Source organism: Siniperca chuatsi, linkage group LG11, assembly GCF_020085105.1.
Source record: "Siniperca chuatsi isolate FFG_IHB_CAS linkage group LG11, ASM2008510v1, whole genome shotgun sequence".
In the NCBI taxonomy this organism is placed as follows: Eukaryota; Metazoa; Chordata; class Actinopteri; order Centrarchiformes; family Sinipercidae; genus Siniperca; species Siniperca chuatsi.
This window is the reverse complement of record NC_058052.1, coordinates 12,709,144-12,725,845: the sequence shown is the minus strand read 5'-3', so window position 1 is coordinate 12,725,845 and position 16,702 is coordinate 12,709,144. Positions and strand designations below refer to the sequence as shown.

Sequence of the window (16,702 nt, the reverse complement as noted above, 5' to 3'; positions counted from 1 at the left end):
CCTACTCATAATAAATGACATGCATAGTATCACAAGATGTGAATAGGTTTAAATATTAAAACGTATTTTATAATCTACTAAGAATTAGCCCAATTATTTTGAAAAAGCTCCACCAGAAATGCCAAAGGCCAAACTTTAGGTGTTCAACAGCGTAATTGGGATATAATAATAATAATATTAATAATATTTTATATAATAGTCATTATAATAATAATAATATTTATAATAATAATTATTATTGTTGTTGTTGTTATTATTGCCCAATATTGCATTTATTCAACTCTTCAATGTGCCATTTACAGGTAGCAATTTTGTATGTGGCGTCAACTGCGCCTCTGGTATGTGCAGCACGCGCAGTTAAATGTTCGTCAGCGTGCAGCTGGAGCAGCGTCTACTGTCAGCTCTTCAGATTGAGCAGTTAGCTCGATGGCTAGCAAACGGCACTGTTTAGAGAGATACATGGCCAGTGTACTCTGTGTATCCTTTTAAGGGCGTTTCTCCGATAACATTAGCTAGACTAGGAAGTGAAACAGTCAGCAAAGTAGTGTTTTCTGTCAGCACCTTACAGTGAAAGGACGACGAGAACTGAAATTGAAGCTAACGTTGGTTAGCTAGCTAATGTTAGCTTGCCAACGCAATGGTGAGTATCGTTTGCTTGCCTGTGCGGCTAATGTTAGACCCGGTGACAACTGTTCTGTGGGTGGCTAACATTACGCTAAGTGTTACTATTAGCTATCTGGCTATCAAGTTAGACTTTTTTTCGTCGGTCTGTTATGTCTTTGTCGGATCGTTGCTGACCTTTTGTGGGCCCAAAACGTTGCTTTGGTAGCTTCCCACCTGTAACCCACAGGTAATCTTGCCGAGATTCTGCCGATCAGCTGGACATCTTTACCACTTCACTCACTCACTGACTCGTTAATAGTTACCCACGTTAATAGCACCAAAACCATGTAGCGGTTATAACTTAAACAGCTGTTTTCTAAACTGGTCTGGATCAGTTTTGGGGTTTAATTGTTGACGTCAAGGTTCCCCTTTTTAAAAGAAGAAACCACCTGCTGTCTGTCTGTAAATGCCATATATATATATATATATTTTAATAAGATTAGTTAGATGTGTTAATTTTACTTTCTCCGAGTGGGCTGTTGCATTGAATTGTCTTACATGCCAGTTAGATTTCCTTATCAGCGATTGTCGGAATTTGGTTAGGGAAATGTGCCATTTTGCATTGCTGTGGCTTTTTCCAAATGACAATGTTGCGTTTATTGTAAGGTTATGATTGCATTTATTGTAAGGTTATGAACAAACTCCAGCTCCCATTGACAAGTTAGTTGGTTTATTGGCTGCAACATTTCAGCATTCCAAACATTCAACGCCTTGCTTCACCTTTTATACTATCCATATTACTAGCCTTTACATAAGTGTAGTGTTACATCTTTAGACAATGCTGTTTAAGACTTAATGCTGTTTAAGACTAAACCCGATAAACCAGTTACCTCGAAGACCCTTAAACTCAACATCAGACCTTCAGGGGATCACAGATTTGTAATGTTAACCCTAAATGTAAATTTGCTCGTTTGGATTACTTCTTAGCAGAGTTGTTTGTGTAAACATTTACACATCTCTACAAACTGAGGAACAGGTTAGACTTTAACAATGACCTTTTTTTCCCCCTTCTTCCTTCCTATGCCATTATTGTAGACCTAGTAGTTTGGCTACAAAGTAAGCTCAACAAAAGCAGCTGTCATTGATTTGATATAATAATTTAGCTTGGTATAAATTGTACTTGGTCCCTTAATTCATATGTCTGAGTTGCTGAATTGTCTGTCAATTTTTGTAAAACAATGATAAAGTGGCTATTTCAAACAAATGCGTCAGGGACAGCCAGTTATTTAATAAAACTACTGGTGTCTTCTGTGTTATGCCCAGTGTAATTTGTTTTTAACTGACATCTTTTAAAGATCACTTCTTCCAGGAAGGGAGACATACCTGGATATTAACATATCCTGGTACTATTTGCTCTGCAACAGGTATCTGTGTCAACCAGGTCAAATTCATGGTGGCCATTTGTGTCTCATATTGGTTTTCACTGGCACAATGACGTGTTGTCTCCTAGGTGATGATTTATTAATTTTTATACATCACTAATTTAGGGAGCGTCTGTATGATTGCCTTTGCCAGTTTTATTTATATAAACAACTATATTGCCTTTTTTTTTATTAGGTCTAAATAAATCGTGAGCTAAAAATGTTTGCAGTAAATGACAAGGATTCTTGTTTTTATTTCTAACACTACCAATTGGTGATATTATATTTCAGGCCTATTTTTGCGATGTTATTCATAGTATTTTCCCTTACCCTGTTATACTAATGCTGTAATTGTCTGGACTGTTAACCAATTAGGCCCAGAGGACAAGATGCCTCCTCTGCCGAATGTAGACCCCATTTCCTAGTAATAATTCCCGTAAAAAGTTGACCATCACCCAAGTCGTACGTATTCTTAAACTCAATCTTGTGACTGTATGACTACAGCTCATGTTTTCTTTTAATGGTTGGCTTCAGATTTTTGAAGATAACAGCGCTTGGTCTCTGGTTTGGTTTGTGTGACGTAGGGGATCGTTTTAGCACACAAGTTGTAGTCTGGTATTTACCAATATGTCTCTAGTGGAAATACTGTAATTTAACCAAGTGGAAAGAACGTTTGACAAAAACCTGTTTGTTTTATCCCAGATTGTTTTTAAAAAGTCCTGGAGGTGAAATGACTAATTTGATTACTTTTACCTGTAGGCCTACAGGTGTATCCCAAATGATGTAAGGCACCTCCGCCTGTAGAGACCAAGATGACTGAAGTCCAGGCCACAGTGGAGTTCTCTGTGGAGCTCCACAAGTTCTACAATGTGGACCTGTTCCAACGAGGGTGAGTATTGTCTCTTTGTCTCTACATACCTAATATTCTCTCCCTTTTTTGGCATGTCTTTCCAGCAGGTGGCAATTCATTAATGCTTTACCAAATGCATTTATTTCCCAAGCATACATTACAGACAAGTTTACCTTGCTAATTAAAAATAGGTCAGCTTTGATGGTATGCTTTGAAGGGACTTGAACAAGCTTTGTTTTGCAGCTTGCGGTAGAAGGGGACCAGGATGTATTCTGTGAGTGTGCCAGCTCAGATTGGCTAATCTGCCTTTTTCAGAACTCTATTGGTTTTGGAACACCTATGTGTCCAACAAACACAGAATTGCCATGTTTCATGGAAAACTAAGGAGGAAAAATGACTCATGTTTAAAGTGGTCATATAAAGCCCATTTTCAGGTTCATAATTTTTTGGGGGGGTTGTACCAGAATAGGTTTACATGGTTTCATTTTCAAAAAATGTCGTATTTTTTGTCATACTGCACATTGCTGCAGCACTTCTTTTCACCCTGTCTTGAACACTTCGTCGGTTCAACCGATAACTAGACATATCAAGTAATTAAAACAACTTTTAAATCACCTCACTCAGTATCTGCAACGCTAACATTGTTATCCCCAGTGAAATCAGCAGACAACACATGTAGCATGTAAACAAATGTACACACATGCACATAATATCCTTTTGCTAGACAAATACAGCCCCGGTTGTGTAACTAGGGTGTAACTCTGCATTTTTTTAGACAGTTTTTTCGTACTTGTGGGTAAAAAGCTGATGAGCAAAACACAATGTTGGCTACAAAGTTAGCAGAGGTAGCTGGTATAAGTTACTCATAAATCCACATCCACACAACAGCATTGTTCTATATCTTGAAATGCACAACCCATCGCCATATTTTAACACAATTTCAGGTAAAAATGGGCCTACAAGGGATTAGCAAAACCATTTGAACTTTAGCAAACTAGCTTTAACACCTGGTACAATGTTACAACTTTAGCTGGGTTAGCTACAACCTACAACTCCACACTTGAACACTCGATAAAGGTTGCCTTGTTTATTTTAAATAGAATCCACAACTAATGAAGATGAAGATTGGCCAAACAGAGTTTGGACAACAGAACAGTTTATGGTTCACGAAGCAGTCCTCGGTAATATGAAGTGAAGAGGTTGGGGTTGTAGTTCTGAATAGTGTTTAAAAATACATTTTAACCACTGACTTTTCAATTCATCGTCCTTTGGAAAACAATACAAAGGAAATTTCCCCTTGCACTTAACGAATACAGTGTCTCCTAGACATGGCGATACCACAAACTGAACTCTTCCGGCCTCCGCTCTAAGTAGCTTGATTTGAGGGCATGACACACTAGCCACTAGGTGTGCATTATGATGCGTGTTACATAGCGACGTAGACAAGTTACGGAAGTAAAGGCTGGACTACAATTGAACTGTTTTCTGGCAGTTCAGGAGCAGTGTTTTCTGTGGGAGAGGGTATTTCCTTTTAGGGTGAACTTTAGGCTTTTTCACTTTGCAAACCTATTACGTGTGTGTGTGTGTGTATGTATGTATATGTATGTATATAAGGAAAGGGAGAAAGCATAATATGACCACTTTAAACTGCACAGCTCTAACAGTTGTGGTCTTTAACATCTGGAAATACACCAGTGCTTTAAGGGCTCAGGTTTACCACATGAGTGACTGCAAAAGAAAGTGCTCATTATTCATTTATGAAAGGTGTAGTGTCATTTTACAAGTAGAGGCAATTGTAGCTAACCTGTGTGGTTTGTTCCCCTTTCACAGAGCCCCTAATGATGCTCTGGACCAAGCTAATAGTGCTACTTTTTCATACCAGTATTCATTTAAAAAAAAAAAAAAAATGTATCTGCATTTTCAGCTTCTACCAGATTCGTGCTAATCTGAAGGTGCCACCCCGGGTCCCACACAAAGTTGAGACCAGTCTGCTTCACCCAGGAGGTAAATACATTTTTGAAGATGTGTACACTATAAAACAGTTTGTTTTTTTTTTTGTTTTTTTTTCTTACTGCATTTGATCTTTTTGTGCACAAGGTTGTATCTACACACACAACACTACACTTTTCTGTACTATGAATCGATTCAGGTACCCTTTGTGGATCCACTTGGTCAACTCTAAGCCCTGCCTCTTTCCCCTCAAATCACTGATTAAATCCATTAAAGTAATCTTTTGCTAACCTGCAGTATGCAAAAGTAACACACTGCTGCTTTCTTATCAGGGGGCTGGTTGTTTCCCTGTAAACACAGGTGACACTAATTAAGACATACTGATACTTCAGGTACACTTCACTTGAATTTCATTTCAGCTCTCAGATATTAGTGCTGTTTCAGGGAAAATAGTCATTGTTATTGTAGATTTGGTTTACTTGTTGTGTTGGCAGGAAGCTGATAGGGTACTGGCTTATCTCACATGCCCCCTCCTATTTCTCTAAGGCTTTGTGCATATGCCTCATCCCCTTGCTTAAAGACCTGCTCTGCTCCTTTCACACAAAGCACTCAATTCTTTGTTTCATAAATTAACAGGATCAACAAGAGAGTGTGTAATTACAATGCTTAAATGTTTTAGTTTCCATGTTTCATGACTTTGTGAACCTTGTTTAATAGAGTAGATGGGAAACAACTACACTTTCATCTTCCAGACCTAATAAGATAAACCTTTTCAGATAATTCCTGGCACAGGTTATGAGAATATCATTACATGTAGGTTGGCTCATTTCTAATCTTATTTATATTTGCATCTGAAAAATCCATCAAATTTCTTTCCATCTTCTGTCAGCCATGTGTAACAACACCTGACATACCAATGGTTCAGTGCTTGGTCACAGCACCATCATGTGTTTCTAAAGGTTATACAGGAAAATTCTAAAGCAGACAGGTTGGCTATAATCACTCAATTGTTATTTTTCATAAACACACAGTTAATCGTAGGGCTTTTTGTCTAGGATCCGATCTGGCATTTCCTGCTTCAGTCCAAGATGATGTCATCTGTAGCAAAACTTTCCAAATCCTGTACAAGAATGAAGAGGTTGTGGTCAACGATGTCCTCCTCTTCAAAGTGATGATGCTGCTGGATGAGAAGAAGGTAAGGTTTAGAAAGAGAGGTGGTGCTCACACCCATGTGAACACAATTTGGGAGTTGCTGTCTTCAACTAAAAGCAGCACATTAGAGGCATGATGCACCTGCATAATGTCACTGAAATGGAGACAGTGATTTATTTATTTTTTATTAACAAAGCAGCGTAGTTGTCAGAATGAATATCTTCATCGAAATTGCTTCTGTTTGTTTGTGCCGCTCCGCAGTTTACTTCCTTACTTACACAAGCTCTAAATTTGACTGTCTTCACTGTTTTTCAACATCGTCAGGTGGAAGAGTCCCTCAACGACATGGATTTCCAGCTCTTCTTGGATTTATATTTCACAGATGGCGATTACACGTAGGTGTTGCAACATTTTAACTGCATGTACTTGTGTCAGTGTTTGTGAATTTGATATTTGCATCTCTTATGCAAATGAGGCACTAATAGGGTCCTCTATATCTTCCTTATTTCATTTCCACAGGCCAGATGATCAGAGCTCTCTTCAGAATATCAGTGGCCGCACACTTCGTTTGCACTTCAGCCTTCAGCGAGGCATCCACCAACACGTCAATGTCATGTTTGATTACTTCCACCTGTCTGTCATCTCTGTAGCCATCCATGCCTCCCTAGTGGCACTACATCAGCCCCTTATCAGGTCAGTCTGCTACCTAACCCAAGAAAACATGTGGGCACTCACAGAAGAGGGCCATTTCTTGCACTGAATATAGTTATACATTCATGCACATATATTCATTTAACATTACAGTTCAAGTAAACAACATAGCTGTTGAATTTTAACTTGACATTCATGAATGAGAAGTAGAAGAAACCTGATTAGTAAGTGTCTCATTAAATTTTTGTGTTGATTAGCTGACTTTGATTTCACTCCATGCGTTTACCTAGTTTGCCTCGACCAGTGAAATCCACATGGCTTAACCGCAACGCTCCAGCACAGAGCAAAGACTCAGTCATCCCACCTCTGGAGAATGTGGTGTTCGGCAGCAGTTATGTCAAGCAAGTATCACCAGATGTAAGTGAACCCCCTTTATGGCAAGGACAATGTCTTTGGAAATCTTCTTTTCTTAATTTGTAGATGCTACTAAACCTTTTGAGCTGTTTAAAAAAAAAAAAAAAAAAAGTCTGAAATATGCCACCATTGTATCATTCCACAAATTTCGCTTTATTACAATAGGCTAAATTAAGCACTTGATAAAAAGTAAATAACTGTCATAAACCTAATAATTACTCAAGGTACACTGTGGAAGTAGGGTTGTTTTTTTCTTTTATGAGGGAGAAATAAAGCTGAAAGCATAAAAAGAGTCTGGACTCAGATTTGACAGTTCTACACCACAGGTAGAGGGGTGTGTTGCATTCATTGCATTTGAAGCACAGTCTGTCATGCTGTTGACAGATAGGGCAGAAGAAGAGGAAACTATCAGACCATTGTCACATTTGGCCAGGAGTAATTGGCCTCTCCTGACAGAGAAAGGTGGCCAGCTAAAGCTGCGCCTGAGATGCAGTAATGTGAATGTACCAGAGTCCTTCAGGCAGAACACAGGCGATGCCCCACATCACTCCTTGATGCATCACTAATGGGCAGCTTGGGAATAACAACCCATCGACCACTATTCATTTCACGACAGGGATCTGTGCAGAAGCTGCTATAAAGCATTGCACACAAAATAAATGTCTGGAAATAACTGGCTGGTTATTCTGTTGTGATTTATAGGGCCATAGTGGTTACTGTAACACCCCAGTAATGAGGTGCACAGTGTGCAGTGGCATACATTTTTTTCTTCTCTATAGAACAATTCTATGGGTATGTCGCTATAGATCAGTGTTGAATTCAACAAAAATCATGTTTTTAACGGTCTTTTATTTACCTGATGTCAATACACTTCTTGTTCTTTTCCTTTCGGCTGTTCCCTTTCAGGGGTCGCCACAGCGAATCATGTGCCTCCATCTAACCCTGTCCTCTGCATCCTCTTCACTCACACCAATTAACTTCATGTCCTCTCTCACACTACAAGAATAGTTTTCCACTTAATTCTGTTTGTGACCACTGACTGTGTAGATTTAATGCAGAACACAACACACGCACTGAATGTAAATTGGCAAAAACATTACAGATTATGTTGCTGTGTCTGAAAGTTAGTTTTTTCCCATGGCAGCGGCTACGAACCAAATGTTTACAACTGCTTAGCATATTCAGAACAGCAGTAATATCGTTTACAGAATTAAATCATCTATAGCCTTTTTTCTGTGTCCCTCGTGATCCTCAGGGTAGGACATTCCTGGTATCTGAACACTGTCTGCAGCATGCCTTCATTCTGCATCACAGCCTTTGCTCCAATCTTCTACTGGCCTACCAGAGCCTCTTTGGCTACTTCACCTCTATTACCAAGGACCTGCCCTCCTCCCATCGTATGGAACTAGGTATACTGCACTATGGCTTCACATCAACTCATGTCAGAGTGTGGAGTTACAACGTGTTGTAAAGCAATGAAATCTCTGCACACTGTCTTTATTTTTTTTATTAACTCACAAGCACTGAGATGTATTCTCAGGGTTATACATTACAATACATTCTGATTTAATTTTTTGCTTTGGATGGATTTTCATTGTTTTGTCTTTTTAGCATCTGTGTTTGTTGCATACTACAAGTTTGTTGTGTTATCATGTCATTTCACCTGATCCCTACATATTAACATATTTTACCCTTTGAACAGACTACACATCCAGCAACCCACGAAGTTAATTCAGGGATCTAACTGTGGTTAACTAATCTTAGGTCATGATACTTACAAAATCATACTTGCACTCAGTAGATAAGTCTGTTAACCAGTAGACTAAAACCAAATAGTAACAGCTCCCAAACACAACTCATCGTTGTAACTATGGCTCACCAAACCTAATCCACACAAGTGGACAGATATTAACCCATCCCATCCCAGAGGACCCAATAATAAAAAGGTTAAATATGCCTATATGTGCAATCTTACTAGCCAAGCCCAGCATGCAAGTCCTATATGAGAGAGTACTCAGAAGACCCTATCCCCGAAGTCAAAGGCACGTCTACATAGGTATGTCCAGACCCTTACAGTACCTCAAATCAGCCTGCCTTTCTCTCCATTTTCCTCTTCACTGCAGTTTCCTTCTTGTAGAAAACAACATGTCCTCACTATTTCCCACTTTCCAGAGACAATATACTTAAACTGCTGTCATGTCATCTTTTTACTACTGTATATATACTCAGTCCTTCTTTCCATCTGTATAACTAGGCCTTGGCCAGAGTCTCGTAACACAGTGGTTCTGTATAATTTGTAGGCTGTCTCTGGTTAAGAAGTACTTTCTTACACAAGTGGTGTCTCACACCACTTATTCAGCCTGTATTACGGGTTCTTCTAAAAACCTTCTGTATAATTGAATGAATGAATAAATAAATAAATACATAAATAATAAAAGTGAAACTTAGTAATACTGTTCCTCTGCCTCCTCAGAACAACTCGACTTAGAGGCCCGTCTAGCTGAGTTATGTGAACAAGTCAAGGTAAGACCTGTTGAATGCTGCTATTTTCTGATAATTGTCCTTCAATAGGCAATGGTGCAAAACATTTATAGGAAGCAACAAGCCTTGCACATCATCAAACTGGTGCTTTAATTTATGGTGCAGGAGGGGTTAACTAGAAAAATGGCGGAGGGCCGTGTAGAAGTCGTTGGAAAAGTGAAAGATCTTTCATTGGATAAATGTGTCTCCATGACTGGAGGGTGTGTATGGGCATATCAGTAATCTTTGGATGCTATTTGTTTTGATTTTGTAGTCAATGGTGGACTTGGGGTGGAAGCAAATGGTACCATACATGCAAACTGGGTCTGTTGCTGCAAATAAGAGGACTGTGCTCAGAGTCCTCTGATGACATAAGGGAATAAAGGGATGTAGTATCGGTGGATATTGAAGCTGAAGTATTTTGATTACCAAGTGATACTGAATTGCACAGAAAGGTGACTCAAGGTGTGTCAGCAAATTATGAAGACTAGATGCCACTGATTCCTCTGTGCCGCTAGAGAATTTGTGAGCAGACTGGCAAGCGTTCAGATGTTGCTTCACAGTTGGTAGAATGGCATTTAAAACTAGTCTCTGAAAGCATTTCATAATTGTGTATTTGAGATGGTGGTTGGGTCCTTGAGTCCTGATAGGTTGCCCTCTTTAGATTAGGAGTAATGGAGAATGTTTTGCAGAGCTGTGGAATGATAGGGATTTCTGTCTATGGTGGCACATTATGCAGGTCAAGTGCCTCTTGTATGTTTCAGTGTATTGCACTTTGTTTCCAAATATAGTTTTTCATATTAGATATCCAATGACAATAGGTTAGACAGACACAGGAAAGGGAATAGATTAACTTGCATTTATTTTGGAGACTTCATATGGATTTCAAGCAGCTTTATATGATCACAACAAGCAGGTTTTTAAGTTTGAAAATATTCATTTCTTTGTCAGCAGTGCAAATAAATGACTTGAAAAAAAACATTATGGCCTAATTATGATTGCTGAACAATTTACTGCTTTAAGAAACTTTGTGGAAATGAAGAATAACAGTACCCTAAAGCCTTTGGGGCTTAAGAGGTCCATGATGCAAATTTATTTTTTGTCACTCATGTAACAACTAACTCCAGGGGGAAACATTAATTGATGAAAGTTATAATAATTGTCTGTGGCATATAAATCAGTTGACAATCAGGAAACATCAGAATCTATTTTACTTATTGTAAAGCAGAGTCCTCTTGTATAGAAGAACTGCATGCCTTTGTTCTTTATGTTGATGTTGGTGGAAATGCTCACTTGAGCCCTCTGGTGGATGACTTTGTGTCTTTATACTTTTAGCAAAAAGCAGAGTCCCCTGACGAACTGGCAGAACTGGTAAATATGAACCTGGCTCAGCTCTGCTCTCTGCTCATGGCACTCTGGGGACAATTCCTAGAGGTAGTGTCCCTGCAGGAGCATGTTGCTGCCCTACTAGCTATGGAGCACCATACACTAAGAGTGAGTGCCAACATCTTAAATCATCTACAAATTTGAATATCTGACTAGTTGTCTTTGAATGATGATCATTCTTTTTTTGTTCTGATAACCATATCCAAAACTATACCCAACGCTGTGAGCAATACTATTGACTCAATCTTGACAGTATACTCTGTAATGTGGTGTTATTATAGGTAAGACGGTTTGCTGAGGCTTTCTTTTGTCTCGAACATCCAAGACAATCTGCACTGGCGTATCAGGAACTACAGTAAGTTGCATTGGCATGTGCGTCATGATTGTGAAATATAGTGTTGCTGTTATCAAGCTTATGCCAGTACATGCTTGTCTGAAATACTGTAGGCCAAATATGGAAAACCCTGACTCTTTTTTTTTTTTTTTTTTTTTCCCTCCCCCCTCCATCAGTGCTCACAGTCACCAGCAGATGACTAATGCTATCAAAAGCTCCAGCTACTTCCTGTCTTTGCCTCCACTTCCAGTGGAATGTGCAGACCTGGATGGTGATGTTAGCTCCCTGCCGATCATCTTTGAGGATAGATATCTGGATTCTATCACTGAAGGTCAGTACCACAGTTCTGCCGCTCAACTAGACATACAGTCAGAAGGCTCACTGACCAATTTTTTTAAACCAAATGTGTTTTTTTCTCTTGCCTTTTTTATGTACTACCTGGTTGGATTCTGAAGACCGTGATGGACCCTGGCTGGGCATACACAATACAAGGACTGGATCAGTGTCCAGCAAAACGGACAAGGCCAACTCCAAGGACTGTAGTGCAGCAGCGAGCCCCATACCTGAGTCTCGGTGTGCCACTGTGGATAACACCTGGCCAGACAGCTACGATCCACCGCCTAAGTCCAAAGGCAAGTCAGTCAAACTGAAGAAAAATTCAAAGACTGAAAACTCCAAGAAGCTGATTAGACAAGGCTCCAAGGACTCTGTTGTTCTAGTGGGCTATAAGAACCTCAAAGCTCCTTATAGTGACACCAGCACAAAGTACAAGGAAGGGGACGCTCCCCTAAACCAAGAAGAGGAACGGGATACCTTGCAGGGGGACGCAAGTAGTTATTTAAGGACTACTGCCAGTTCTGTTTTTGACTCTGGTGCCACATCAGCACATTCTGGAAACAGTGCTGTTGATTCTGGTGCAGATGACCATATAACTACTGCTGCTTGTCAAAAAGGTTTTTTCAAAAATCCTAAAAACTTAGATGCACAGAATAATCCTCAGGCAGGTACTGGGGCTATTGCTACATGCAACCAACCACTTCACAAAGATGAGCGAGTTGACCATGGTGGCCAAAAGCTGCCACAGTGGTCTGCTGGGCTGAAGCAAATTGAGGTCAAACCAAGTAACAAGGACCCATACCAAGGGGACAAAGTAACGGTTCTTCTATCATGTCGTACTGATGGAACTCTAAGCAGTAATATTCCTGAGATCACCCAGACAGACCTCTGTGACTCAAAACAGTCTGTGGTGGACTCTGTGTTTGAAAGGCCAGGTAAAGAGGCTGCACAGCGTAGCCAGTCCTGTCTGGTCTCAGTACAGGTAAAGAGTGATTGTATCAGGCTGCCAGATGGAGGAGTCCCCAGTGCCTCGTCTCGCCTCTCAGACTCTGGCATTGAGAGTGAGCCCAGCTCCTTTGCCACTCAGCATGTTTCAGGCCTGCAGACTTGTGCAGGGCTAGGCGTTGCTGAATCAGGTGTTGCTTCCCCACAGCCTGAGAGGCCCCTCCTGAGTCCAGCACCACGGCCTGTTCAGCAAAGCTCAGTGCAAAAGCCCGGTGGGGCAGCAGACATTCTTTACCCAGAAAATACCAGTGGTGTTAGTGGAGTCCAGTCCTCTCTCACTTCCATCAACTCCTTGCCTTCAGATGATGAGGGCGAAGGTTCCTCCAGGGGATCCAGTGGAGCTGAAGTCCGAGGCAGGAAGTCCAGTGTCTTGGTGCAGGAGCAGAGTTTAGTCTTCTCTGGGGATATCACTAACAGACCTGCCATTGATGTGGCCTGCACCTCTGACACTGCTGCAGGTGATTCCCAACTGATAAAACCTGCCTTTGACTTGGAAACAGACTCCAAATTAATAGGTATTTCTGAACTTGGACTAGAAGGAGCAGCTGGTTCTGGGGCTGTTAAAGAATCCCGTAGTGAACCTCATACTGCCTGCCCCTCCAGTAACTCTGCCACCAGTAGCACCGACATGGTAAAACGTGGGATGGTAGAGAACTACTTTGGCTCATGCTCTAGCACAGATGTGTCTGAGATCAGCCCTGTAGAAACATCTGCTATCACACTGGGGATCCGGACAGGACCACAGGTCGAGGAGGATGAGGACGAGGCAGAGCATGAGATGATCGAGAATGGTTACTACGAGGAAGGTGATGGCTATGCTTTTGTGAATGGTGTTGCTGATGAGCAGCAAAGTGGGGCTGGAGATGCAGCTGCTCAAGAGACAAGTCTTCTGTTTGAACAGCTTAGCATCGGCTACCTCCATGAAACAAAGGATTTATCAAAAGCTCCCATCTGCTCCAACCTAGCCTCTAGCAGTGTTGGGCATAGCTTTGGAAGACCTCCCTGTCCCTCCACCTCCTTTTCCTCTAGCCTGCAGTGGTATGAATGTGCACTCACACCACAGATGAAAGCGTGAGTCATCTTGCGCAATTTTTTCTCATATCCCACTTACTTTTATTTTTTTTGCAGATATTTGTTGTGTCTCACACATTAAATTAATATTCATCAACTATTTAATTGTAATTATGCAGGTTTATCAAGGCAAAGGAAGAAATGAAACAGCTAAAGCTACCTGGCTTCTTATATAGTGAGGTACCTGAGCTGGCATCCACTGTGCCCTATTTCAGCTTGGAGGAAGATGAAAGCTGTGAAGAAGGCATCCACCTCATAGTCTGCGTCCATGGTCTGGATGGTAGGAAACCTTATCTTCCAGCATAAATTAGTTCCTTTTTAGAGTTGTTTTTTTTTTTTGGTATTAAAAAAAAACATTGATGTCTTTTATGTTCCGTTTATTGCTGCAGGTAACAGTGCAGACCTGAGACTGGTGAAGACTTACCTGGAGCTTGGACTGCCTGGTGCTCGTATAGACTTCCTAATGTCTGAGAGGAACCAGGTGAGTGGATAAGTACACGCTGTCATCTGATATCAGCAGCAATGAGCTGTAACACCTCCTTAGTGAATCAAACACACCCTGAAACATACTCTTTTTTTTTTCTTTTCATTTAATACTCTTTTCATCCACAGAATGACACTTTTGCTGACTTTGAGTCAATGACTGACCGATTGCTGGATGAAATAGTCCAGTACATTCAGATATATAACCTCACAGTGTCAAAGATAAGGTAAAATGTTCTTTTCTACCCAGATGTAATATCAGAACATTTTCCTAAAAAAAAAAAGAATATGTTAGTGAGGAGCATATAAATGTTGGTTGGTGTCTTTGTGGTCTCTAAGTATTCTTCATTTGCAGCTTTGTAGGTCATTCTTTGGGGAACCTCATAGTTCGCTCAGTGCTAACTAGGCCTAGGTTTAAATGTTACCTGAGCAGGCTGCACACCTTCCTTTCTCTGTCTGGACCTCACCTGGGCACATTATACAACAGCTCAGCTCTGGTCAACACAGGTAAGTTTCAAAACATTTAGCTGATGGTAGAAGATACCACAGTTTATCATTTTCAGATATTTCAGATATAATGCTACCTTCAGTCAGCTAATTGCTAGTTGCTGTGGTTGTATTTTCTCTCTCTGTCTACTCTGTCATTGTGGTGAAGCATGTTGAATAACTGTTAACTGTTTGTTCCTAGGCCTTTGGTTCATGCAGAAGTGGAAAAAGTCAGGGTCACTCCTGCAGCTGACTTGCCGTGATCACTCTGATCCTCGCCAAACTTTCCTCTACAAGCTCAGCAAGAAATCTGGTTAGCTTTGCTGTTTTTTACCAAACACATTTAAGGCTGTATATGTGGAATATGAGGTTATAGAGGTAACTTTTCTATTGATCTGCTTTTGAAGGTCTGCAGTTTTTCAAGAATGTGGTGCTGGTGGGGTCACTGCAGGATCGCTATGTCCCTTATCATTCTGCTCGAATAGAAATGTGCAAAACCGCATTAAAGGACAAACAAACAGGTGAGTTGAAGCAAGATCCTTGGTGGGCACGCTGATGTAACAATTTGCCAGAACAAGATTTGGTAAATGCTTGTGTGCTCAGATTCTAAATTGGAGAAGAGCAAGCAAGCAGAACAAGTCCAGTCTTAAGGGCTCTGACACTCCGAGCCGCAGTCGGCTATTTGGCTGTGTTTCACCCATTTAATGCATCTCCTTAATATTTGCAATCTCCAGCCCAGCTTGTAAGTTTTTGGACAGCAAATTTTGTCTACAAACCAAACCCTGCCCTGTTCAGCCTGTTTCACTTTTATCTATACCAGGTCCTGTGTATGCTGAGATGATTGAGAACCTGCTGCTGCCAATACTTCAGAACAAAGACTGTAATCTAGTGCGATATGATGTCATTCATGCCCTGCCCAACACAGCCAACTCCCTTATTGGTCGGGCCGCCCACATTGCCGTCCTTGATTCTGAGATCTTCCTGGAGAAGTTCTTCCTTGTTGCAGGCCTCAAGTTCTTTCAGTAGAACTGTGGACGAATCAAACACATGGCTGGAAGAGAGGGATGTTGAGCTAATACCTCACTGCATCTAAACCTTATCCAGATTATGGTATCTGCATTATCTCTTGATTTTTAAATACATATACTCACAGAAATCACAATTTCTTTCATTTCATGTTGTTTATTATCTCAGTGGATATGGAGTTTGCCATTTTTATTTTTCTACTGCCATTTTTTTAAACATTGTTTTTTTGTGTGTTTGGGAAATGATTTCCCCCATCATATGCTATATTTTCAGTGTTATTTATGTGTTATGTTTTTACTTTTAATTATTTTGCTCCAAGTTATTCAATTAATTTTAGATGCTGAACTGGAAATGTAGCTGCTACAAAAAATGACATGGCTGTTTTGGTGAGCTGGCCCAAGTCTAATCTGCACATACTGTCCTTACCATTGCGAAAGTTTTCCCACCAGTTTTAAGGAACACTGCATTGATTTGCACCACAAATACATTTTACAAGCTTTTGTACTGAAATGGTCATTTGTACAAGTTACTTTTTTATCAACAATTTTCCATCATTTTTAAAGGCAAATATTGCATTTGAAATAGGATTGTTGCTCAGACATTGCAGCCTTGGCTTTTGTCTTAATACTTTATGCTGTTCCAGCATTCTGCACAACATTTACCCAACCTGGTGTTGGGAGAATAAAGCTTTGCCTGCAACATAACATTACAGGGGTTTTAAGAAATTATCATGATTTCAGCAAAAGCACATGTTGGTAATATGAACTTGTTTTATTGAAAGTATTTGGTTGGTATCATTTGGTAATTATTTATGTTTAAACTGGAAAGTATTGCTTGGAATTAAAAAATGTTTCTAGGAAAATTGTTTATATATCATCATACTCTAACCATTAAATATGCATATTATGAAGTTGTTTATATGACCTTTCTTGAGTTCATTCAGGATTTGGAGAGTCACACATCATTTCTGATCTCAGAGGGCTTGGTACACAAAGTACAGGAAAATGTTTCTGA

At 40.2% G+C, this 16,702-nt stretch overlaps 1 protein-coding gene across 2 annotated transcripts; it reads left to right on the top strand.

Annotated features, from left to right (window-relative positions):
• Positions 1–337: 337 nt before the first annotated feature.
• On the top strand, positions 338–16,598 carry fam135a (family with sequence similarity 135 member A). 2 transcript variants are annotated; one of them, XM_044214907.1, is made up of 21 exons: positions 338–640; positions 2,784–2,913; positions 4,799–4,878; positions 5,880–6,019; positions 6,301–6,371; positions 6,496–6,669; positions 6,918–7,044; positions 8,297–8,450; positions 9,020–9,097; positions 9,515–9,564; positions 10,897–11,055; positions 11,229–11,302; positions 11,458–11,612; positions 11,737–13,693; positions 13,813–13,973; positions 14,083–14,174; positions 14,306–14,403; positions 14,532–14,683; positions 14,865–14,975; positions 15,070–15,183; positions 15,483–16,598. In XM_044214907.1, exons 2-21 carry the CDS (start codon positions 2,837–2,839, stop codon positions 15,686–15,688), a joined length of 4,230 nt encoding a protein of 1,409 aa, XP_044070842.1. In that variant the 5' UTR covers positions 338–640; positions 2,784–2,836; the 3' UTR covers positions 15,689–16,598. The 2 variants fall into 2 exon arrangements, with proteins under 2 accessions (XP_044070842.1, XP_044070843.1); XM_044214908.1 differs by lacking the exon at positions 9,020–9,097.
• The last annotated feature ends 104 nt before the right edge of the window (positions 16,599–16,702 follow it).